Source organism: Malus domestica, chromosome 05 (genome assembly GCF_042453785.1).
Source record: "Malus domestica chromosome 05, GDT2T_hap1".
In the NCBI taxonomy this organism is placed as follows: domain Eukaryota; kingdom Viridiplantae; phylum Streptophyta; class Magnoliopsida; order Rosales; family Rosaceae; genus Malus; species Malus domestica.
The window spans coordinates 31,893,978-31,919,687 of record NC_091665.1 but is presented as its reverse complement, the minus strand read 5'-3'; the positions used below and the strand labels follow the sequence as shown (position 1 = coordinate 31,919,687).

Here is a 25,710-nt window from a genome sequence, read left to right as displayed (position 1 = left end):
AATGCTAACATGTGTATGGAAAGTCATATTTAGCTAAATTGAGTAGAAATATGTGTTTTCTCTCTAAACCAAAGTTCGAATCCTCCTCACCGTGGTTTAGATTAGGTGTAATCAAATAAAAAACATGTGTATTGATTTATTAATGTAATATACTAGGTCCAGAATTTATCGCTAATGTTGTCCAACCCACGTGTAACACGCTAATAAATAATGTCACATGATGTGTCATAATACAAAAAAAAAAAAAAAAGTTCAGCTATAACACATGAATAGTATATGAATATAATCTTCTTTAATTGGTACTAAATTTTAGAGACCAGGAGCATATCTTTGCAAGAATGAATCAATTTATTCGAATTTATTTAAGGTCCTTAATATGCATTCATGCATATATACTAAGATGCCAGCCTGCATTTGCATTTACACAATATTTTCAACTTTCCCTTACCGTCAAATATTTGCTTGCAGCTGTATATAAACCAACAGATTCTTATGATCAATTAATAACTATATATTGTGTTCGACCCTTTTGGGAAGAATGTCAATGAACTACCCAGCTTTTCGAATTGGTCGAACTAGAAAATTGCGAAATCAAAAGTTTAATTGACTTATAAAAAATTGAATCCTGTTATAATTTTAAGAAATAACTGGCCCGTTTTCGGGACACTGTTTGCCACTTCTTCTTTGATCTTTTATTTTCTGGTTTTAGTGATTGATTATTTCCTTTATTTTCTCTTTGTTTTCGCTTTCTGAAGTTTCCTTTTTTATTAGGAAGCAATTTCACATTTTAAAATTAATATAATTATGTATAGTTTGTCTTCCCTAATTCGTTACTGTACTTTGAATGTGTTTTCACCTTCAACTTTCTCCATATGTACTAAAACTGTTATTACACTCCACATAATCTCAAATACTACCATCACACTCCATACTTTCTACAAACACTCGCAATCCCCACTTAAACCCCACATGAGACTCTTGTCTATTTAAATATAATAAAAAAGGCATGTTTGTCCCAAAACTCATCTTTTTCACCTCGAATATCTAGTTTAACGTATATTGATGATAGATTTGAGCTAAAAAAATTTCCTTTAGACGAATCACCTCTAATTTAACATTCTTTGATATTTAATTTTGAATGCAAGTCTTTGCATTAGTGGTTGCAAGGATCCTTGTTGAAAAAATTATGGGTGCCTTGGATTAATTTTGGAAGGGAATAAACTAATATTTGATTCAAGACTATATACTGTTATTATTTGTTAATAAAATCACATCGGAATAACGGTAAGTCTACTAATGATTAAACTAACTTGTCCACGACCTCCTGTTTCATACCATTTCATATCCTTCCACCACAAACTAATGAGTAAATTTGGCGATCACATTGACCACTGAATGTGGATAGGGAAAATACTTTGAGAGCTTTAAGAAAAACAATCTAATATGCATTCAAAATAATTTTGGGTGTAATAACCCGTCCTTAATTTTACGGATTTATAAATTTTAAAGGAGTGTATTGACGAAAATATCCCTTGAGGCAAGTTGTTGACCTTCGTTGACCGTCAATTCATGATGTGTACGAGCTACTATTTTACTGTATTCGAAGTACTCAACGGTACGAATGCGTAGGCGCAAGCGGAATCAAATTCAAAGTTACAACGAAGATTTTACGGGACTACAAATCCGAAAAATACTTCTGTAAAAAAAATATTATTTTATATTATTAATTTTCTATTATTTTTAACATTTTCTGATTTGACATTTTAAATATTTAAATAATTTATTTTTGGCCCGTGGGGCCCACGCATCTCAAACTCTCTACTATCTCCCCGCCGCGTGTCCCTCTTCCCTCTCTCCTAGGCCTCCCTCTCTCTTCCCTCTTCTCTCAGTCTTTCTCTCGTCCTTCTCACCTTTCTCGCTCTCTTATCTCTCTTGTCTTCCCTCTGCAACCACCTAAACCATCACCAAAAAGTTTACCCCAGCGAGCACACCACCCACAGAACTTCCCCGTCACGAACTTTGACCAGGCCAAGGCCTTTCCCTTTCCTTCTATCTTCGGCACCATCACTGTTCATATATCTCGAGTTTCCGACAATGGTAAATTCCAAAAACCACCCAAAACTTCTTGGATCGTGTTTTGGTTTATGTTTCTAGCTTTTCTAAGGTCTTTGGTGGGGGTTTTAGTTCAAAAACGACACGGGGGAAAGTTCCCCAATTTTTTGGCGAGGAACCCAGCCTTTGCAAGCCTTTTCCGACCGAGGCTCAACCTCTTTTTGATATACTCTTGTTCCTAATCTCCTAAGCTTCATTTTGAATTTTATTTCATTGAAAATAGTCAAGAATCAAGCTCGAACAGAGCTTGGGAAGTTTCCCGGCCAAACTCGGCCCAGTTCGACCTTCTTCTTTGTTGGGTCCGGCCAACCCACGAGCCCAAACGGGTCAACCCGACCCAGGAGAAAAAGGGAAAAAAAAGGGGACCAAGCCCAAACCCGACTCAAACCTTTGGGTCGTTGACCAGATCTGACCCATTTCCAAAAATGGATCTGGAATATTTCTTGTGTTGACTTTTTCAAAATTTTCTCGGAAACCATCTTAGGCTAATTTTGATGCCTCGAGTCTGTTTTTGACATCCATTTAGTGAAATTCTGAAGTTTTAATGTACATGACTGAGGGGCGGCTCGGTTGACTTTTTAAGGTTAACCATTGACTTTCCTGTTGACTTTTTGTAAAATTTGTCAAGGACCCTTCTTTGGGTATTTCGATGCCTTGATTTCAAATCCGCACTTCGTTTTCCTAAATTTAATTGTTTTAGTGGAGTTTTACTAATGGTCCTAATATTATGCTTAGGTGCGGTTACTATTAGAGACTCCGGTTTTCCTAGTTCAAATGGCTGCGACTTCGCAAGTATCTGTGAGTGGGTCTTTTCTTTTACATAGTACATATATACTTGTTTAGTTTCCACATATACATCTAATAACGAAGTTCCTAAGTGATTGCCATAATTAAATTAATGTTTATAAGAATTGTCGTATTGTTGGGAAATTATGAAATAATCCTACGGGATGCACATGTAAGCTTACTATAAGGGGATGACTTAATTAGATTTACGGCTATGAATAGTTTTATGTCGACTAGAATTATCGAATTACCGTGCATATTTATATTTACTTTATCTGCTCATCGTGTGTTACACTGGTGTTTGTACTCGCCCGGACCAGGGCCAGACTTCACGTATATATTCACATCACACCATACACTCACTTTGAATCCACTGTAGGTACCAATCCTATCCTAGATTGCTATAGGCAATTAGGACTTGTATGTGACGCGCATAGCCCCAGTCTTCACATGATTGTAGTACTAGAGCGTAAATCATTATTACACCCAGTCCTGTTCATGTCATAATACCTCTGCATGAACTCGTGTGTCAGCATATGTCGATGAGCACTCGATATGATATGTTTGTTTATGCAAGATTATGTGATTACCAGATGTTAGGTGTTTATATACGAAATATTGTGATGTATTAAATTCTTGAGATATTGCAGGCTACGGTAATTATTTCCATAATATATGTAGTATGTATATTTTGGAAACTATACTTATTTTACGGCGATGAATTATTATGTTTTCGAAAAAGGTTTTTACAAAACTTTGTTTTTAGGCACATTCACCCTCGTTTTTTGCCCTTTCAGGTTTTAGCAGCTGAGCTTTGTGTCGACGAAGATCCTTGGCAAATCTTGGTATAGGTGGTTACCTTCGATAATATAATTCTCATTATACTTTTACTATACTTTACTTATGCTCTGACATCACGTGTGAAATGAATTTATTTTCATTCACAAGCGCACTCTTATATTTAGGCACTATTAAGTTTAAATTTATTCACATGTTCCACATTACTACACTTTATGGCTTTGCCACCCTCCGAGTGTCGGCCAACACAGCTCGATTCTGGGTCCAGGTGAACATCCCAGGTCAGAGTGTGTTATTGGGTGTATTAAGAAAATAATTTTCTTTTTAAAATCTTATGTGGCCTAAATAGTCATTTTATTTTAACATTTCTTATCTAAAATAAATAAATAAATAACTCTCTCTCTCGAGAACATGAGATAGGGATAGAAGTTTATTTTATTTTTTAAAAATTAGAGATGTTAAAGTCATCTATAGGTAAGGTTTAGACAAAAAACAACAAAATTTTGTTTTGTTAAATTACATTACTATTCTTAAGTTTTTTGTTGTGATAGAAGATTAAATAGTCTTCTCCTCCTATTTTGGTTGAGAAAGCACGTTTTATTAATATGTAGTTTATATAAGTGTTGACAATGGTGTTAAATTAGAGTTAGGCTAAATTGGATTGTTCATCCCTGTGGTCATAGTACACTTGCATGATGACTCCTGTGGTGAAAAAACTAGGAATTAAACCCATGTGGTCTAGAATGTTAGCAAATTTAGTCCAAAAGTAAGATTTCTGTTAAATAACGGTTAAAAGTTGGGGTAAAACTGTATTTTCAGTTACAATTGACATTGAATTGGGGCTTTTTTTATTTAAAAAATTAAGCATTATTTTTTTTGTTAATTGTTATAAAAAAATATTTATTTTAAATGTCAATTGGAACTGAAAATACAGTTTTACCCATACTTTTAACAATCATTTAGCAGAAATCTTACTTTTGGACTAAATTTGCTAACATTCTTGACCACATGGGTTTAATTCCTAGTTTTTTCACCACGGGGTCATCATGCAAGTTTCCTATGACTACGGGGATGAATAATCCAATTTGGCCATAAGAGTTAATAGATGTCCACCTGTCAAAATCTTAAAGGCTGGTAGTTTTTTGGTACAAATATTTGGGTACAGAAGATATGAAGGGGGCCTAGTTTAGAAAGCTAATACAGTGATCTTACATTCGAAAATATGAGCTTCAGGAACTTCTTCCTCGCTCATTTGACACTTGACAGCTTCAATAATTTGGACAACCACTGCAACGGGAGCTCACGAACTTCTTCGGAGAAAATGGTATGTACAACAGGCACAGTGCTTCAGTATAAACTATTTTCACAAACGTTGGTGCATAGTGTTCATCTCCACCACAGTTTTGAGACATTTGGCGTCGGGTTTGAACTAGTGGGGTACCGAATATTATGTGCACAACGTTCGTGAAAATAGAGTGCTGATCCTAAGTGTAACAAACTCAAATTTCCGACCTATCAATTCCAGTGTCGTCTTCATTCTCTGAGTCGTCCCTTCTAGAAATTTTATTGATCAAGTTCCTAGTGGCTTGGCCGACAACAAGAGAGGTCTTCTTTGCTGCTCCGACAACAGCGGGTTGCAAAGAGATGATGGGAAGGCTTGCCCTCTCCTGTATCATTGCTGTATCATAAAATATTGATAACAATAGTTCAGAATTCAGTGGAAAGCCTTATTAAGAAGAAAAGCACAAGACAAATTTCTAACCACAAATCACAGAGATGGAGCTTAAAACATACACATAGTCTGCTGCCGTGCAATTGTACCAATCTGCAGAATCCCAGCTTCTGCTGCTTGAACGGCTTGAGTGGACTTGCTGACCCCATCAGCTATCTCTTGACTGCATGGAATGGAAAACAAAGCATGACATACTTCATCCAATTTAAAAGTTTGAAGAAAAATCTGATGTGAGCATATATAAAAGACACAAAAAATGAATTTCAAAGCCTCAACAGATATTGTTGATAAACAATTGTGTTGTTAAGTAATTCCTCTTTATCAAACCTGGTTTAGTGTATTTCTGGGAGTAAACACCAGTGTATAACACACAATTTTCCAAGGGAAAAAGAAAAACAGCTTAGAGTAAAACCCCCACTGCTTAAGCAGATGGGTATGTATGCATGGACTTGTTTTTGGGTTATGAACTAGCAGATAACGGATAGCTCATCGAAAAGAGACAAGTCTAACTATGAAGACAGACTACAAAGCAACCGTGTATGACATAAAAAAAATGAATCAGGGACTCCAAAATAAAGATTTAGTTATCACCTAAGATCATTCAGTTCAGCGTAAGATCACTTATTTCCATGCCTGAAAGCCTAACGGCAGCCATAGTACTAGGGAGTTCTTCACGAGCTGTATCCGCCAGCTTTGAAAGAGATATTGCAGCTTCACCATTGCCTACAGAACATACCAGAAACAGCTACATTGGAACCCAAATTTGGACAAGACCTCCATCCAGTTTAAACAAAGAAAAGGGCATCTAAATCAAATCTGTAAACTTGTCTTTGGAAAAAAAATATATATATATATATATATATATATATATATATATATATTTATCAAGAGTTGCAGTTCTGATTTTCTTTTGCAACCAAGACAAGAACTTTAAAGGCCAAGAGTCCAAGACGATTAAAGCTATGAAAGAAGTTATTACACATTCCATGGCATGCAAGCAGTAGACGATGAATCTTCCGACCATCCAAATAACATTTCAGCAGCCCTCAAACTCTTCAAATTACAAAGCACAATGAAATCAAATCATGCACTCGCATCATCAGGGTATGAACAAAATTAACTAGAACTTTCACATTTCCCATTTATGTCAAGAAAGTCTACAAATTTGTCCCAATTTCCACAACAAATCAATCCCAATTTCCACAACAAAATTACAAATTAATCCCAATCATCCACAAAAAAAAAACTCACAAATTGAATTACACAGGCTCAAAGTACAATAATTGAGGCTCATACCGTGCGGGCGATGAAGGCCAAGAGAAAGAAAGCCTGGTCGCTCAAGCTCAATCTGGCCACCGACTGGGCTCGGAACGCTAGCGTTTCCGATCTCCACAGTCCACTGACTTTCCGACGTGTCGTTTTGAGCTTGAATAAAAGCTTCATTGCTGGCCTCCGCTGCCGCCGATTCGGACCGGGACGACGTCGGCTTGGCGGAACAGGGAGCGTAGAGCGTGATTAAGCGGGAGGCTAGGAAGTGGAGGGGAGAGAAACGGAGCTGAATGGTAGGTTCCAGAAGGATCAAGAGGCGAATTGCAGAGAAAAAAGGAAAATGACAGAGAAATTGTAAAAGAAACAGCTTTTCATTCATCTTCCAAATGGGAGTCGCAACAGGGAGTAATATGCCCACATCCGCACTTAGGTAAACATGCGGACTCACTATCCTACTACTGATCCACTACTAGATAAAGGAAATAACTAAGGAAATGGGCCTGAATGGGAAAAGGGTCTTAACAGGGCACCCCCATAGAACAAGCCTGTCCTCAGGCGTCAAAATCTGGAAACGAGTGACTATGGAGTCAGCATCTTCCCATGTTGCGTCATGCTCCGGTAGACCTTGCCTTTTGATTAACCAATGAGTGATCGCCTTGTTGTGTCGTTTGAACATGCCACGTTGCAGGATGCACTCTGGAAACCATAGAAGGGAACCATCAGCTGCCACTGGGGGTAGTGTTACTGAAGTCACAGAATGAGCACCAAGCTTGGGTTTGAGCAGTGACACATGAAAAGTGGGGTGAATGCGGGACTGAAGAGGAAGGTCTAATGTGTAGGCGACCTGGCCGACATGAGCGAGCACTTGAAATGGTCCGTAATAGCGCGGTGCCAGTTTTGGGCAGTGAGTTTTGGACACAGAGGTTTGCTTATATGGTTGGAGTTTGAGGAAGACCCAATCACCTACTTGAAAAGTCATTTCCGATCCATGCTTATCTGCCTGTTGCCTCATGCGCTGCTGTGCCATGTGCATGTTCTCCTTGAGATGCTTAAGAAGGGTGTCCCGATTCCTGAGAGTGACATCCACCAGATGAACTGGAGAGGAGCCGGGAAGGTAGGACTGCACAGTGGGTGGAGGATAGCCGTAGACCGCCTGGAATGGAGTCATTTTGATGGTTGACTGAAAGGTGGTGTTATACCACCATTCCGCCCATGACAGCCATTGAATCCAAGTAGTGAGTTTGTCCATGGCAAAGCTGCGAAGATAATGCTCTAATGTCCTGTTAAGAACTTCTGTCTGGCCATCTGTTTGTGGGTGATAGGCGGAGCTTTTGCAAAGTGCCGTCTGTTGGTGTTTGAAGAAGGCTGTCCAAAACTCAGTAAGGAAAATCGGGTCTCGATCACTAACAATAGAAACAGGCATCCCGTGCAATCTGAACACCTCATGAATAAAGACTTCAGCAATCTGTGGAGCGGAGTAGAGGTGCTGGATAGGAATGAAGTGACCGTATTTAGAGAGACGATCCACGACTACCAAAATAACATTCTTGCCATGGTTCGAGTGAAGACCTTGGACGAAGTCCATAGCAATATTAGTCCACACTTGGTTCGGCACAGAGAGTGGCTGTAGAAGTTTTGGTGGTTTAATGGTTTCATAATGAGGGTTCGGCACAGAGAGTGGCTGTAGAAGTCCTGGTGGTTTAATGGTTTCATAATGAGTTCGTTGGCAGACATCACAAGCGGCCATGAAGCTTTTAACCTCTTTTTTTTATGCTGGGCCAATTAAAGTTATGAGTGATGCGTTTGTATGTCCGTAAGAACCCAGAATGTCCGGAAGAAGGAGAAGCATGGAATTCCTGTAGAAGGCGGGCACACCACTGAGATATAGAAGGTACGAAAATACCGGTCTTGTAATAAATCAAGTTACCTTGCAGCTTAAAAGAGCCTGTATTGTAGGGGTTATGTAGTAAGTCTTGAAAGAGCTTGGCCGTGGAAGAATCTGCCGTATAGGAATTCTGAATCTTGGATACACAATCAAATAGTGGTTGTGATATCCCCATTAAAGATAGAAGGTCGGAACGGCAGGACAGTGCATCAGCAGCTGCATTAGAAGCCCCTAGACGATACTCCAAGGTATAGTTGTACCCAAGTAGTTTCAACAACCACTTTTGTTGTACCGGAGTAGTAAGTCGTTGGTCTAAGAAATATTTGAGTGTTTGGTGATCCGTGAGAATTGTGAAGTGATGACCAATCAAATATGGGCCCCACTTTTGTACAGCAAACACTACAGCCATCATTTCCTTATCATACATTGACAAGGTTTGGTGTTTGGGGGCCAAGGGCTTACTGAGGAACTCGATGGGATGGTTATCTTATGCCAACACTGCTCCTATACCAACGTTTGAAGCGTCACACTCAAGAATGAACGACTTGGTGAAGTCTGGGAGAACCAGCATGGATGTGGTGGACAATGCAAGTTTGAGGGCCGAGAATGCCGTGTCGGTTGCCGAGGACCAAAGGAAACTGTCTTTTTTAGCAAGTATGTGAGAAGCTTGGCAATGAGACCAAAATGGCGGACAAATTTGCTGTAGTATCCTGCCAGACCCAAGAATCCGTGAATGCCCCTAAGACTTGTAGGCGTCGGCCATTCCACAATAGCTGCAATTTTGGATGGGTCAACCTGAACCCCACTAGCTGAAATGATATGGTCTAAATAGGCAATCGAGTCCTGACCAAATGTACACTTGGATGGTTTCAATTGCAATTGGTGCAACTGGAGAATGTCGAACACGGTTGTGAGGTGGGAAATATGGCGGTTTAGGGAGTCACTGAAGACTAAAATATCATAAAAAAAGACGAGAACGGATTTCTGGAGCATGGGGCTTCAAGATTGAATTCATCAGTGTTTGGAATGTGGCTGGTGCGTTGGTCAGGCCAAATGGCATGATTGTGAATTCGTAATGGCCTTCATATGTACGAAACGCCGTCTTATGGATGTTCGCCTTGTGCATTCGGATTTGGTGGTACCCGGAACGAAGATCCAATTTAGAAAATATCATAGCACCGTTCAATTCAGCCAATAGTTAATCAATAATAGGGACCGGGAAACAATCTTTGATGGTGACCGCATTTAGCTCTCTGTAATCCACACAAAAACGCCATGACAAGTCAGTTTTGGCCACTAATCAGGTCGGGGATGAGAAGGGACTCGAGTTGGGGTGGATAATGTCTGCGGCTAGCATCTCGTCAACTTGGCGCTTTAATTCGGCTTTCTGGGCATGCCCGTATCGATATGGTTGAACATTGATAGGCCCCGTACCTGGGAGTAAGGGAATTCGATGATCGATCTCGCGATGAAAGGGCAAAGATGTTGGTGGTTGGAAGAGACTGTTATATTTAGTGAGAATGGATTGAAGTAGGGCGGGTGGTGGAATTGGTTGGTGAGAGGGGCGAGTAAGGCTTGACAATTGGGATACAACATGGAGAGGCTTGCCATGAACAATCTCAATACTTGTAGGCACATAAGAGCGCAGAACAGGGGAATTCGAGGACCCAACCAATCGGTAATTGGTTCCATGGATTGAGAATTCCATAATTTTTAACAAAAAATTCCATCTGATGAAACCCAATGTTTCCAACCAATCCACTCATAATACCATGTCACATCCCGTCACCGCAAGAAGGTGAAAATCACTGGTAAATGTATAGCCTTGAAGGCGCACTGAAACTTGGTGAGCCACCCCTTTAATGCTAAGACAACATCCTGTGGTGACCATGACTGCCTCGGTTCGAGACGGGTCAACGTGCAAGCCCAAACGAGTCATCACTTGCGGGTTGAGAAAACTTTGATCAGCCCCAGAGTCGATGAAGACTTGGATCGATGTTTGGAAAATGAATTCGTCCAAGCGCATCACACGACCCCTAGCACGCTTAGTGGCTGATATGGCATGTAGGGCGATTGGATGCTCCGGATGTTCTACCACGGGAGGGGGCAGTGGTGCGGGGATCTCTGTCGCTAGGACAGGGTCAGGATCTTCCTTTTCCGCTAGTAACAGTAGTATGTGGGATTGACGACACCGATGACCGGGTCGATACTGGTTATCACAGTTGAAGCAGAGTCCTTGCTCGCGACGGTTGCGCATCTCTGCCTGGGTGAGCAATAGGATTGGTTTTGGCAGATGAGGGGTGGGTGTTGTAGGAAGAGGGCGAGATGTAGTGGGTTGGTTAGGTGGGGTAGGTGAGGGGGAAAATGGTTGTTTAGAAATGTAAAGGGAGGAACGATAGTGTTAGGGACGGACCACTGGTCAGTGACCCTGTTTGTACTCGTAGATGCGAGCGAGTTCAATTGCTCGTGCCAGAGAGGAAGGTCCTTGAGCCACGACGTTATCTTGTAGCTCGTCTTTGAGGCCGCCCAAAAACGTGCCCAGTAGTTGAGCTTCAGTCCAGTCCGGAGTGCGGCAGGAGATGCGAATGAACTGGCCCACATACACCTCCACTGTGGTGGTTTGCGTGATATGTGACAAGGCCATATTAATGTTCAAGGAGTTAGTTGAGCCAAATCGTTGCAGCAGCTGGGTCGTGAAACTGGCCCATGAGGAGAGGGGGAATCGTATCTTGAACCACCGGAGCCAGTGGGCTGCGTCTCTTCCAAGATGAAGACCTACCATTGTGATGCTGCGGTGCTCGGTTATCTCGTGATAGTCTAAAAACTCCTCAGCCATCGCAATCCATCCGTAAGGGTCGTCTCCAAAGAAACGAGGAAGTTCGATTTTGAGGTGTTTGTGCCCAGGAAAGGTCGAGGATGTGGGTTGGGGGGTGTGGATGTAAGACGGTTTGGGGGGAACAAAAGAGGTGGTAGGCCTAGTCGTGGATGTGGGTAGGTAGCGGGAGGTGGAGGGTCGGCTTAGAGCGTGGGTTGTGGTGGATGTTGGGGTGAAGGGAAGGGATGAGGGCCCGGTCGTGAGGTGGGAGCCCGGAGGCTGAGTTGTTGGGAAGGGTGGGGAAGGAGAAAGAGACCATGTCGGTGGTGGGATGGGGGTGTGGACGGTAGGGAAAGGGGTGGGGCCTAGCGAAATGGGAATGAAGCCGATTGGAATTTGTGGGTTGGGTAAGGGAGGGTTTTTGAGGGCACGAACTTTGTCTAAAATGGTTTGCTGCAGTTGGTCTTGACGAACCTGGTGGATCGAGAGATCGGCCATGGCGTGCTGCAGGTCGTCGTAGCGGATATTCAATAGCGAGATGGATTCCTGAAACTCCTGTAGCTGGGTGAGTATCTGGTGCTGTTGAAACTCACGATCCAATTCGTCCTCCAGTACATCCACAACCGTAACGGACGCCTTACTTTTGCCCATGGTTCCAACCTGGCTCTGGATACCAAATGGTAAGTTCCCGAAGGACCAAGAGGGGAATTGCAGAGAAAAAAGGAAAATGACAGAGAAATTGTAAAAGAAACAAATTTTCATTCATCTCCCAAATGGGAGTCGCAACAGGGATAATATGCCCACATTTGCACTATAGACAAAAGTGTTAGGTAAAATGCTGATTCATTATCCTACTACTAATACACTACTAGATAAAGGAAATAACTAAGGAAATGGGCCTGAATGGGAAAGGGGTCTTAACACTGAACTTGCAGGGAGAGCGATCGGAGAAGAAGAAGATGATGAAGTGAGATTGTTGGGGTCGAAGGAAAAAATTGGGGCTGAGTGATTTGAGAAATGAACATTTTTTTTTTTTTGGTTTGCCACCAAAAAGTTTGGGAGCAAACTCCAAAGCTTTCACAGTTCAACTAACCGCCATTTCGGATGGATTACAACACATATAGCAAGAAGCAGCGGCAAAAAACACAAATGAACACTCATGTGAATCTTTTTTGGGGAAACCACATGTGTAAGCACAAAAGACAAAGTTGTGTGTGTGTTTGTTTGCTCCCCATTGGCAACATATATTTGACGGTTAAAATTGATTCAACAGTCTTGGTCATTCAATTTAAGTTATATATCAAATTTGGAAATGTTAATGATATTTTAAAAATTTTATTCTACACCTCATAAGTGTATTTTTCTTTCTAATTATAGAAAGTTTGGAGTGCAAAATGAGATTTTTAGAATGCTAATAATAATTTCCTCAAATTTAATAGTAAATATGTGTCGGCACTGAAGAGGACTAGTGTAACAGTGGAAATTAAACCCTCTTTACCCAATTCGATGTTCACTTAAGCCCAGCAGCGATGAGCCGCCCTTTTGGTCCGTCAAAAAACCTGCATTCCTCGTCTGAATTCTATTGTTATGCGCATACTCAAACCAAAACAACGTTATTTTATACCAGAGATTTTTTTTCTTCTTGATATCGAACGGCATCCGACTCTTCGACATAAAAATAAAAATATAAAAAAAATAAAATGATAGCATGGACTCGTAGATTTGGTACGTTCATAAATCTAACAATTCCCTTTGATTATATCCTCTCGACATTGCCCGAGGATTTCGGAGAACGATGACATGGTGTTAATATTAATTTCTTTGTGTCATTGAATAGTAGTCTACTAGTATTCTTCTTCACTTATAAGTGAAATACTTTAGATTTAATTCTCACTACAAGTGAATTTGAATCATATTATTGCTCACTCACCATCTTCCTTAGCATAGATAATATTTTTTGTTAATAAGTAAATAAATAAAATATAACTACCACTCATCCCCCAGTAACCCTTCACGATCCGTCTTCTCCTTGACTCTAGACCAAGACAGATCCTTTCTGTTCTGCCGTCTGCCGTCTGCTCCTTTACTCTAGACCAAGACCAATCCCTTCTGTTCTGCTTCTGCCATTGGTCCAGCAGCCAGTTTGCCAGCATCGTCCAACTTCCAAGCCATCAGTCAGCCAGCCACACCGCCATCAGCCCTAGTCCCCACCAACGGGCACTGCTAATTTTAAGGTAAATATCTAATTTTTTTAATTTAAATTTCTAATGGTTTTAATCACTTATCTGACAGTTCTTAATTTCGCCCATTTTTCTAACAATTTCTGGAGTATCGTGTGCTCCGGAGTATCTAAAAAAGTCCCATCGAGGGATTGACGACAAAGTCGTTTGTCTTAATTATTGGAAAGTACGGGAAGACTGCCAATTGGTCCTTGTGCAATCGGGTAGCTGCACTCTGGTGGAGTTCTGTTTATCGGGAAGGGATCATCTCTGGATCCTTTATACCAAATTCTCCTCATCAATCAATTCAAATTTTTAAAATTTAATGCAACTCTTTAAATTTAATGCAACGGCTAAAATTATTATAACTTTTAAAGTGATTATCTTTTTTTAGTTTTTAGATCAAATTTCAAAGATTTGTATTGATTGATGAGGTGGATTTGATGTTTATCCTTGCTCGTATTCTTCAGCTCGTAATGATACCCAACTTTTTTGTTATATATCTTTCAATTATTCCTTTGCCTTTTTTTTGTTTAAAGAAAAATAAAATAAAATTTTGAAACACGTCTAGTGAATAATGTCAAGAAAATGATTTCTGCACGTCTCTTTTACACATTTTGCACACTTCGTTTACTTGTGTCTCTCGATTGTATTTTTATTTGTTCAAAACCAAGGTTAGAAAAAGTAAAAGTATACATAAGAGAAAAATAGCGTGTGAAAATCACTTCAATCAATCATCATGCTTAATTTCTTACACCCTAATCCACGTTTTTCTTCTAAATTGATTTCCCTCCAAATCATATTTTCTGGTATCTAATTTGACTTTAGGTGAATTTGGGAAATCCTTCATACTTTGGGAGCCGTCATGATTTCACACACGATATTCTTTCTTAAACTCAATGGCATAGGGAGAGCACTCGCTATAGCCTGTAGCGAACGTGGCTCATGGATCACATTCGTGGTCATGTGTATAAATGGTAGCCAAGCTGCGAGAGATTTTACCACATAACCAAGTATATATATCCCGCTGTTAGTATCTTTCGTCACAGCTCCTCGGTCACACTAGAGCAAGTCCCTCAATGTCTCTCACATGGCATCACATGACAATACGGCAAAACCGACATAGTTGACACCCTGGTCGCCATTTATGTTTTATTTAAAGTAGACTGTATGGAGATTGGATGGATGGTTGATACAAATTAAAGTATTATCATTATCAAATTGCTACAAGCCCACAACAAATGTATATTATTATGCACTATTTTTTGCTCTTCAGTCATCGTCGGATCAGAGTCACATTTGGAGCAAATGGAGAAGCTTGTTTCAAGCTGGTACAAAGATGGAACCTTGCCGGAGAGTTTCATATGGCCACCGGATTCAAGACCCGGGAAGCTTGCAGCTGCTCCTTCATGCAAGAACATTCCGGTTATTGATCTTGGTGGAGCTGAAGGGGGTGATCATACCTACATCATTCACCAAATACTCGAGGCCAGTCAAGAATTCGGATTTTTTCAGGTTCCTTATCAGAACTTGAAGTTCTTCCCTTAATTGTCGATATTCTAGTTAAGTTAGCTAATGATCGTTACAGCTGTTAACTTTCTGTTAAAATTGTTAACAGTTTTGTTAGAGTTAGGTTTTCTGTGTTTAGGCTCGCTTGTGTACTATCGGATTTTCATCAATGTGATTTCCAAATGTTGCAAAGCAGGTAATCAACCATGGCATCTCAGATACTCTGTTAAGTGACACAATGAGTGTGTTGAAGGAGTTCTTTGAGTTGCCGCTAGAGGACAAGGCAAGCGTTTACTCTGAGGACCCCCAAAAAAGTTGCAAGCTCTTCAGCAGCAGCGTAAATTATGATGCGGAAGATGTTCATCTTTGGCGCGATGTCCTGCGACACCCTTGTCATCCATTGGTGGAATGCTTGCAAGATTGGCCTCAACAGCCAAGTAGATATCGGTAAGGCCTGCAGTTTCACGTTCAGAAAAATACCTTTTTTTGTATGCATATATTTGTCCATGATTCATATGAATCAATTGTTGATGATTTCAGAGAGCTTGTTGGGACATGTTCTACACAAGTGAAGAAACTGGCTCTGAACGTTTTGGAGCTAATCAGTGAAGGACTTGGGCTCGGAACTGGGTATTTCCGAAACGAACTTAGCCAAAACTTGATACTCTCAGTTAATCATTACCCGCCTTGCCCCGACCCAAGTTTGACATTAGGATTAACTAAACATTGTGACCCAAACCTCATAACCATCTTAATGCAAGAGGATCATGTAAATGGACTTCAAGTTTTCAAAGACGGGGAATGGATGGGCGTGGAGCCTATTTCACATGCACTTGTGGTTAACATAGGCTATCAGTTACACGTATAGTTCAGTAGATTCAGTACCCTCTTTACGTGGAAAAATAAAATTATAGCGTATCAGTCTCCTTAATTACCAATTTTTGTTGACGTGGGATGCAGATCATCAGTAATGGGAAGCTGAAAAGTTCTGAACATCGGGCTGTGACGAATCCATGTAATGCTAGGACATCTGCAGGATTTTTCGTTGCGCCTTCTTATGTTTGCGTTGTAGAACCTGCAAGAGCTCTTGTTAGTGCAAGCAATCCCCAACTATATAAAAGTTTCCAGTACGAAGAGTTTCTTCGCAACTTTAATACGATGGTATTCGAAGGTAAAAGCGAATTTGCAATGGAAAGCTTTAAGCTCCAAACTTAGCTGATGATGACCAACAGTTGATTACAATGGAGCGAAAAGTAAATGGAATGCAAGAATTTAGATGGATCTGAGTGTTGTATGTGGTCAAATATCCTAGTGGATAGGATGCGGAGTTTCTACCTATATATGCATCATAGATTCTAAACTCTCCCTCCCCTTAATAATAAAATTTGAGTGTTGTTCATTTGAATAAATGTGTTTTTGCTCTCTGTGAAAGCACAAAAACCGAACTGGTTGAAATTTACTTTTATTCATTGTAAGATTATAATAAGAGTTTTTAATGAATGATCACGCTTAATTGCTTACATCCTAATCCCTTTTTAAAAAAAATTATTTCCCTTCATATATTCGTCTTTCCAACTTGATTTTATTAGGTCCGGAAGCCTCAATATTTGTTCCTTTCACTTGTCAAAATGTTGTAAGTGAAGCAGGTGATCAACTATGGGATATCAGACAATTGGATGTCTGGTGCAATGGCGGAGTTTAAGGAGTTTTTCGAGTTTCCTGTACGCATCTGCTCTGTTGGCAGCAATAAAAGCTGCAGGCTCTTTCCCAATATTAAGACTTATAGAGAAAGCTTGGAGAGGAAGAAATTTTTTAACTGTGATCCCTGTATTTATCATTGAACAATAATTAGTTATACACTTGGTATTTATAATGTTAATAGAACTAACACTTTTACATATTTACCCTCAATAATACTAACAATTACATAGTCAAGTATAACAACTATACAGAAGAGAAAAGAACAGTACAACTATATTTGATTACTCTTTACACCCCTCAAGCTTAACTTGGCGCTGAAAAGAATCGAGAGGAAGCTTGGACTGCAAATACCGAAACCTGTGTTTTGTCAAAGCTTTAGTATGAATGTCTGCAAGTTGATCCTGACTGCAAACTATTGAACTTTGATCAAATGTGCAAGAACAATTTCTCTGATATAATGGTAGTCAATTTCCACGTGCTTAGTGCGAGCATGAAACACTGGATTTGATGCCAATGAAATGGCAGAGATGTTATCACACCATAAATCAAGAACCTTGCAAATCCAAGTGATTTCTGCAGTAGTGTGAGCTAATGGCCTATATTCAGCTTTTGTGGAACTACGAGCAACATTGGATTGCTTCTTGGCATTCTAACTAATCAAATTGGATAAAAAAAAATGCAATAACTACTTGTACATCTTTTGTCAAACGACCAGCCTGCCTAGTTAGCATTTAAGAAGGCAGAGAGATGAATTGAACCTTTTTTGAACCATAAACCTTGTGTGAGAAAACCTTTGAGAAACCTTAAGATTCTCTTGGCTGCCTGCAAGTGAGATTCCCTTGGAGCATGCATAAACTGACATACTTGATTAATTGCAAAGGATAAATCAAGCCGAGTCCATGTCAAATATTGTAAGGCACCAACTATAGACCTGTACTCTGTAGGATTTGAGAGAAGTGGTCCAGTGTGATCAAGTTTGATGCTGCTCAGAGGGGTTGTATAAGGTTTAGCACCTTCCATTTTTATTTTCTGAAGCAAGTCAAGTAAATATTTACTCTAATGAAGAAATAAACCTTCATAAGTCTTTTGAATTTCAAGACCAAGGAAATAATGCAAAGAACCAAGATCCTTGACTGGAAAGACTGAACTAAGCTTCTGAATGAAGAGTTTGTAGACATCTGAATTTGGTCCAGTCGCTAGAATATCATCGACATAGACCAAAACAATTACCAAAACATGAGCTTTAATAACAAAGAGAAAAGCATCTGAAGTTGAGTGTTGAAAACCAAAAGACTGCAAAGTGTTGAACAACTTGTCAAACCAAGCTCTATGAGCTTGTTTGAGACCATAGAGAGACTTTTTGAGTTTACACACATGGTTGGGAAAATTAGGGTCACAAAAGCCAAGAGGTTGAGACATAAAGACACCCTCTTTGAGGTCACTATGTAGGAAGGCATTACTAATGTTAAGTTGATTAAAAAACCAGTCATATTGAACAGCAAGAGAAAAAAGAATCCTAATTGTTACAAGTTTAGCCACTGGGCTAAAAGTCTCTTTGTAATCCAATCCATCTGGCTGATGAAAACCCTTGACTATAAGCCAGGTTTTATATCAATCAATGCTACTATCTGGATGTTTCTTGACCCTGAAGACCCACTTACAACCAACAACATTTTGATTAGAAGTAGAAGGCACCAATGACCATGTACCTGTGGACTACAATGCATTAAATTCCTCTTGCATAACATTTCTCCAATGTGCAAACTTGGATGCTTGAAAATATGTAGTTGGAACATGATCATTTGAAGAAGGCAATGGATGCTTAGTTGCTGAGTAAATCTTTGGTTTAAAAACTCTTACTTTAGACCGAGTAACCATTGGATTTATATTGGTAACAACATGAGGAACTGTAGTAATTGAAGAAGCTGTACTTGATGATGATGCATGATCTTCATGTATTGGAGATTCAACATTACGATGATTACTTGGAGTAGGAGTAGTCATTTGAGGAATTGGTGCTATAGATGGAGCATAATGAGGAATGGTAAACTCAAGACTAATAGGTGAAAATAACGAAGTTGATGAAGTAGTAGATGCAGTAGCTATAATCTTGTGATATGGAAATTCTGATTCATTGAAAATGACATGCCTGGAAATATAAATGCTCTGAGTGAGTGGATCCAATAACCTGTACCCTTTATGTTGAATGTTGTACCCTAAGAAAACACAATGTTTACTTTTACTATCCAATTTGGAAGAGATGTAAAGTTTGAGCCATGGGAAGCAGCTACATCCAAATATTTTCAACCGTGAATAATCTAGAGGAATGTGAAACAAAAGTTCCCAATGAGAATGGGGAATACCAGCGATAGGGAGTCAGTTAATCAAATAGGCAGCAATTGAAAATGCTTCAACCTAAAACTGATGAGGTACCTGATATTGAACTAACAAAATCCTTGCAGTTTCAACTAAATATCTGCGTTTATTCTCAACACAACCATTTTGTTCAGGGGTATGAGATTAACTTAATTGTTGTAAAATACCATGAGACTTCAGATAAGATTGAACATTTTCTACATAGCATTGAAAGGGAAAAAACCAACAATACCTACTGAAATCATCAACAATGACCAGATAGTATTTATAACCACTCACAGACAACACAGGTGAGGGTCCCCACAAGTCACAATGCAACAAACCCAAACATTTGGATGAAAATGAACTAGTACTATTAAAAGGAATTTTATAATTCTTGGCTAAAACATAGTATTTGCAGAAGAAATCCATTGTAGATTTTCCCTGAAGTGCAAGTTGAGTAGTAGAATGTACAGGGTGGCCAAGTCTGCTATGCCACACTTTTACAAAGGCTTTATTACTAATTAATGTAGTAAGGGAAGATACTAAAGAGTTACAGGGTGAGAGGAGCTTTGAAGAGGGAAGAAACCATCCTTAACTGGTCCTTGTAAAAGCATCATCTCGGTAGTACGATCCTTGACATAGGATCCATCAATATCAAGAGTCAATGAACATTTATTATCTTTAATAAACAAATAAGCATAAAGAAGATTGTGTTGCATTTGAGGCACATGCAAGACATTGTGCAACTTAAATATAAAGTATGGAGTATGCAATAAAGAATAACTATTATGATCAATGGACATACCTTTATCATCACCAAAGTATACTTTGTCTTCTCCATGATAACGTTTGGGAGATTGAATGTTGGAGATGTCATTTGTAATGTGAGAAGTATCACCATAATCAATTAACCAAGATGGAGTATTAGGCTTCATTGAATGATAAGCACACATCACAACCGACTTTGCAGAAGGTACTTTATCAACAATCTCAGGATTCATATGATCATTACAGTTGATAGCCTCATGACTAGTAGAACCACATATTTGACATTGTATACGATAACCAGATGTATTGAAATTGCGAGAGCCACGATAAGTGCCACGGTGATTGGAATTGTTACCTTTGGAATTGTAATTGGAACCACGATTACCACAATTATTGTAGTTATGGCTCGATTGTTGTAGTGATTGCCTCGATTACCAAGATTGTGCTTCACAAAATTCTATGATTAAGGATACTAAGCAACAAAGACTTGTGGTATAGGAAGAATAGGAGCTTGAGAAACCTGAGTGTGAATTGAAAAGGCTTGAAATGGTTATGTGACATTGGAGGAAGCAAGTTTCTTTCTCCGAGCCATGGACAATTCCTTGATGAGAAGTAAACTGTGCAATTCATCAAGTGTTGTGGAAGAAAGACGAAGCATGATAAAATCGATAAATGACTCAAATTCATCTAACAATCCAGCAAGTGTAGCAACGATCAAGTCACAATCGGTAACATGAGCTCCAGTAGCATTCAATGAATCATAGATCTTTTTGATTTGCTGCGGATATTCAGAGATTGACAGAGATCTTTTATGAAGAGATTGAAGGCGAGATCGCAATTGGTGAATGTGTGCATCAGAAACACCACCAAATCGCTGCTCCAATTTGATCCACAAATCTCAAGATGATGAAACCCCAACAATTAACGGAATAACTTCTTCAAAAAGTATAGAATTTAACCAAATAAAGAGATTCTAATCTTTTTCATACCAAAGTTCAAGGGCCGGATTGATTGAATGATCTGGAAGCAGAGGAGAATGACACGGTTCTGTGCCATCAATGACACCAATGAGTTTGTAGCGGCAAAGAATCAGAGCAAACAACGCACGCATTAAAGCGTTTCAACCTGACCAGAACCATGCTTCCAATATTTTGAATCATAAGAGAAGTATACAAATGTGAGAAGTTAGGGTTTGATGAAGATGAAATTGGGGTCGGATTTGGCACCGACTCGTGAGAGGATTCCGACGAAGAAGCCATAGATGCACACAATACAGCTTCTCAAGATCACAAATCAAAGAAACAAAGAAGAATTCTCTTCGAGAATCAAAGAACGCGAGCAGAAATTGGACGGTTCGAAATCGCCGAAGACAAATGGCGAGTGATACCGTATCGAGACTTATAGAGAAAGCTTAGAGAGGAAGAAAACTTTTAACTGCAATCCTTGTATTTCTCATTAAACAATAATATTTATACACTTGATATTTATAGTGTTAACAGAACTAACACTTTACATATTTATCCTCATTAATACTAACAATTACATAGTCAAGTATAATAACTATACAGAAGAGAAATGAACATTACACCTATATTTGATTACTCTTTACCCAACACTGAAAACTACGACTGGGAAGGCGTGATACAGTAAGGAACTGGAATAGATATCTGTATTTTCAGAAACAAATTATTGAAGATGTTTCAGAGAGCATGTTTTGTCACATGATTATTTGCTTGCCTTGTTTCAAATTTCTGAAGTGCAATGCGTTCACTACGTGCATTTGTTTATGACAAACATCTACGAGACAAGTGGTTTATTGAACTTTGAGGGGTTTGGTCTTAGATGCAAATGTGTGATACCATAAGCGAATCATTTTCGATCCTTAACATACTTGTTCCCACGCGTTGGATGGGACTTTTACGATCTAAGTTGGTTCTTGACACAGGAAATCTAAGTATGTCGATAGATCTTATTTAATAAGTAGAAATGTTTCTTTCTTGTATGCAACGTTATTTTCTTCTATTTCTGTTCATTCATTATCACGTTAACATCAGCTGCCAGATTTGGATTGACGGTGATGAATATGTATGTCACGGCATGCTTTGGTGGATGCATATAACTAATAACAGTATGGTAAACCAATGAAGAAAATTCTACATATATATGGAAAGTGCAATGCAAGTTGTGAGTTGGAATTACAAAGCAAATATAATGCATGGTGATGGTGGATTGTGTATGATAAGGATTGAATTTTTAGGGGTTTAGTTATGACAAACATCTACCAGACAAGTGATATATTGTTGAATTTGAGGGCTTTGGTTTTAGATGCACATGTGTGATATACTTGTTCACCGTTTCAGAAATTTGAAGATCCTCGATCTTGAAGCACTCTTCTTTGTGCATTATATGTTCACCTGCATCCATCAAATTTAGAACCATGTGCAATTGCATCTTTCGCTTCCCTTTAAACCGCCTCACTTCATTCATGATATTGGAGAGAAAGGGAAATTAAAAAGCATAACGTTAGATAAGCAACTGTTTGTTAGTTGTTGCTTATTTTTTCGTTGCCTATCACCTATTTTCTTTTAGTGGGATTCTTGGTGTACCTATATTAATAAACTTTGAGCTTTACATTCCCACATAGCCACTAAGCCATTTGAATGAAACTCATAGTCGCACCATGTCATTGGGTCCTAGTTTATTTATTTAAGGCAAGTGCTTGTGACACTTCAATACAAATGACCAGGCTGTTAAGGTCTCTTAGAAACGATCAAGTGCATAAAACCTATGGTTAGGATGCGGCCTTAATAGGTTGGCGGATAACATCTGTAAAATGTTTAAACAGGATGATGTCATTGATATGTGTAAAATACAACATATACAAGTTGTTGATGCACAAAATCGGAGGTCTTCGTACAACGTAAATCCAACCGTGAATCTGCATGAAATGTAAATAACACAAGATGTATTGTGGTTCACCCCAAGGTTTGAGCTACGTCCACCCTGATTGTATTTCTCTTAGAGTATTTGTGAGGGAGAGAGTGTGAGAGCTTTGCTCTAGATAGGAGAGACTTAGGGTTTGTGAGGGTAAAGATGCCCTTTTATAGAATAAGGGCTCATCCCCTAATTACATATTTGCCTTTTCCTTTATTACATAATTACATTTAAGTCCCTCGAGTATTTATACTAGGTCTAAATACGAGGCCCTAAATATGGTATAAACAGTAGTCCCCCAAGTCTTCAGTCAAGAGAGTCTTTTGGTTGGAGACTTGAAATTCAGTCCATGTGTGGGCCGAAGTAACTAGATGTTGTCTTGAACTGATGTTCGATATGAGGCGGTGCTCAATCTGAAATGATGTTCAACTAGAAGTAGCACATGCTACTCGGCTGCTCGGCTCGTGGCTTATGTTGCCTTGGTTAGCTGGGCTTGTGGCGTTTGACGGTGAGGGAGTCCCTTTTATAGAATAAGGGCTCGCTCCTCAATACATGAATGATGGGCTATAGTTGATGCTCGCGGTGAGGCGGATGCTCAGTAGGCGGCGATGCTATCTAATGATGATGATGGAGTCCCTTTTATAGAGTAAGGGCTCGCTCCTGAATACATAAGTGATGAGTTAGGAGTTATGCTCGCGGCGAGGCGGTTGCTCAGTTGGGGACGTTGTTTTCTAATGAAGGTGAGGGAGTCCCTTTTATAAAATAAGGGCTTGCTCCTCAGTACATGAATAATGGGTGCTCTCTAATGAAAGTGAGGGAGTCCCTTTTATAGAATAAGGGCTCGCTCCTCAATACATAAATGATGGGCTGGAGTCCCCCAATTATTTTTTTATGAGGCCCAATATATGGTACATAATGTAGTCCCTTAAGTCTTCGGTCAATAGAGTCTGTTGGCTGGAGACTTCAAATTGTTTTATGGGCCGAAGTGGCGGTTGTTCGGATGCGGTATTTGTATACCCTGCACTAAAGCTTTTGTAGGTGAAGCTTTGCAATAAAGCTTTGAAGCTAGAGCTCTGTAAATGACGCTTTTGAAGCTAGAGCTCTGTAAATGAAGCTTTTGAAGCTGATTGACATGAGTGATGCTCATGAATGTTGACATGAACGATGGTCAAGAATGTTTATGTATGATTGTTATGAGTGTTGCTCATGAATGTTTATGTATGGATGACATGAGTAATGCTCATGTATAATTTAGAGTACTAAGCGTACTTTTGATCACTTGGTTGGTGGCATGAAGGAGAGTACGGGTTGTACATTTCATTACTTGGTTGGTGGCATGAATGGCTAGTTGCCAAATGATATTAGAGTATGGGTTATACATTTCATCACCTGGTTGGTGGTAATAGCGGCAGGTTGTCGAATAATTTTGGAGTACTTAGCGTACTTTTGATCACCTGGTTGGTGGTAATAGCGGCGGGTTGCCGAATAATTGTGGAGTATTGGGCATACTTTTGATGACCTGGTTGGTGCTATTTCGAGCTTATGGGCCTTCGCCCTCTATACAACATTCCAGCCCATTTATTTTGGGCTTTGCCTTTTTTTTTTTTGTTACCCTCTGAGGGGGTTTATACAGATGTCTCCGAAAGATACAAAAAATAAATTACATCATTCAAAAACAAGAAAAGTAAATCATATCATTCTGGTGGGGTGTTTATTCCTTACTTTTACCTTCTGCCTTTTCTTTTGCTTTCTGCTTTCTCCCTTTGTTTTTGTTTCCTCTTTTCTGCTTCATGGCAAACAAGAATGATTAATAGAATTAATAATAAGAAAAGAATCTTTTCTTTTACTTTTCTTGATCTCCCCGCTCATTCTCTGTACCTTCTTTTGGCAGACAAAATGAGTCATAATAATAGAAAGCTTATCTTCACTTTTGCTTTTGCAGACTTGCTTTACAAACATCTCCATAGCTTTTCCCACCAGGTACACATGTACTGGCCGGAGTAGAGCTGGCCGATCCAGCTTGGCTTCCAACTCAACCTCACTCGGCCCTTTCCAATCAAGAAGAAATTTAATTATCTCACCTCTGTTGTAACCAGCAGAAACATGGAGATGAGTTTGTGCCATAACGGCGAGATTGGTTTTCCCGAAGCAACTTCTGAAACCCAATAGGGTCGTCGGACTGAGTGCAGCCGTGGGTGGTAGTGGGCTTGGCAGATCTCAACTGTTGATCTGCACTTTTCTCGTTGAGAAGAGATGGACGATATGTGCGAGTACTAAACAGTACGGATCTCGACCGTCGATCGCGGTTGCAGGAATGAAACATCTCGGTTCGGTTCCAAATCAAGGAACGAACCACTGCGACAGCAACAAATCTGACGCCGGAACCTCCATCTCCAGAACGTCCCACAGAATCCCGTTCATGGTTGACGTCGCAGTGGGGTCGTCGTGAATGAGCGAGTTTCTAGATATGAGGCGTGAATAGTCCCCCAAGTCAGATATCCTCATTAGCAACCTCACCCTTCTGCTCAAAGAGCTCGTCCAGCGTCATTCTCGGAACCAGAGCTCTAACCACATCAAAGACATAAGCTTGAATCTGCTCGTTGGGGTTTTGCTGCTCATAAAATGCATTATCAGCATTTTCTTTCACCACCCTGTATTGAATTGAGCACACTAATTGCACAAACACATTATCCTTATTTTTGATCTCGATGCGGATGTCGAGGGAGGCGATCCTGGTGGAGAGGATGTCGGCGGCCCATTGACCGGCCAATGGGTTCAGGAGGTGGAAATCAGGTTCGGCGAGACTCTCGAAACGACCCCACAT

The 25,710-nt window shown here is 39.7% G+C and overlaps 2 protein-coding genes and 1 pseudogene across 3 annotated transcripts; 1 reads left to right on the top strand and 2 right to left on the bottom strand.

The window, feature by feature from the left end:
- Positions 1–4,780: 4,780 nt before the first annotated feature.
- Positions 4,781–7,167, bottom strand: LOC114824907 (uncharacterized; annotated as a pseudogene).
- A 6,243-nt stretch (positions 7,168–13,410) lies between these two features.
- On the top strand, positions 13,411–16,645 carry LOC114824906 (protein DOWNY MILDEW RESISTANCE 6-like). Of its 2 annotated transcripts, XM_029102613.2 has the most exons (5): positions 13,411–13,631; positions 14,893–15,131; positions 15,322–15,572; positions 15,666–15,987; positions 16,086–16,645. In XM_029102613.2, the coding sequence occupies exons 2-5, from the start codon at positions 14,925–14,927 to the stop codon at positions 16,338–16,340; spliced, it is 1,035 nt and encodes a 344-aa protein (XP_028958446.1). In that variant the 5' UTR covers positions 13,411–13,631; positions 14,893–14,924; the 3' UTR covers positions 16,341–16,645. The 2 variants fall into 2 exon arrangements, with proteins under 2 accessions (XP_028958446.1, XP_070678689.1); XM_070822588.1 differs by lacking the exon at positions 13,411–13,631 and having other exon boundaries at positions 14,811–15,131.
- An 8,732-nt stretch (positions 16,646–25,377) lies between these two features.
- LOC114825143 (hypersensitive-induced response protein 4-like) lies at positions 25,378–25,710 on the bottom strand. The gene has a single exon (XM_029103512.1). The coding sequence runs from the start codon at positions 25,708–25,710 to the stop codon at positions 25,378–25,380; it is 333 nt and encodes a 110-aa protein (XP_028959345.1).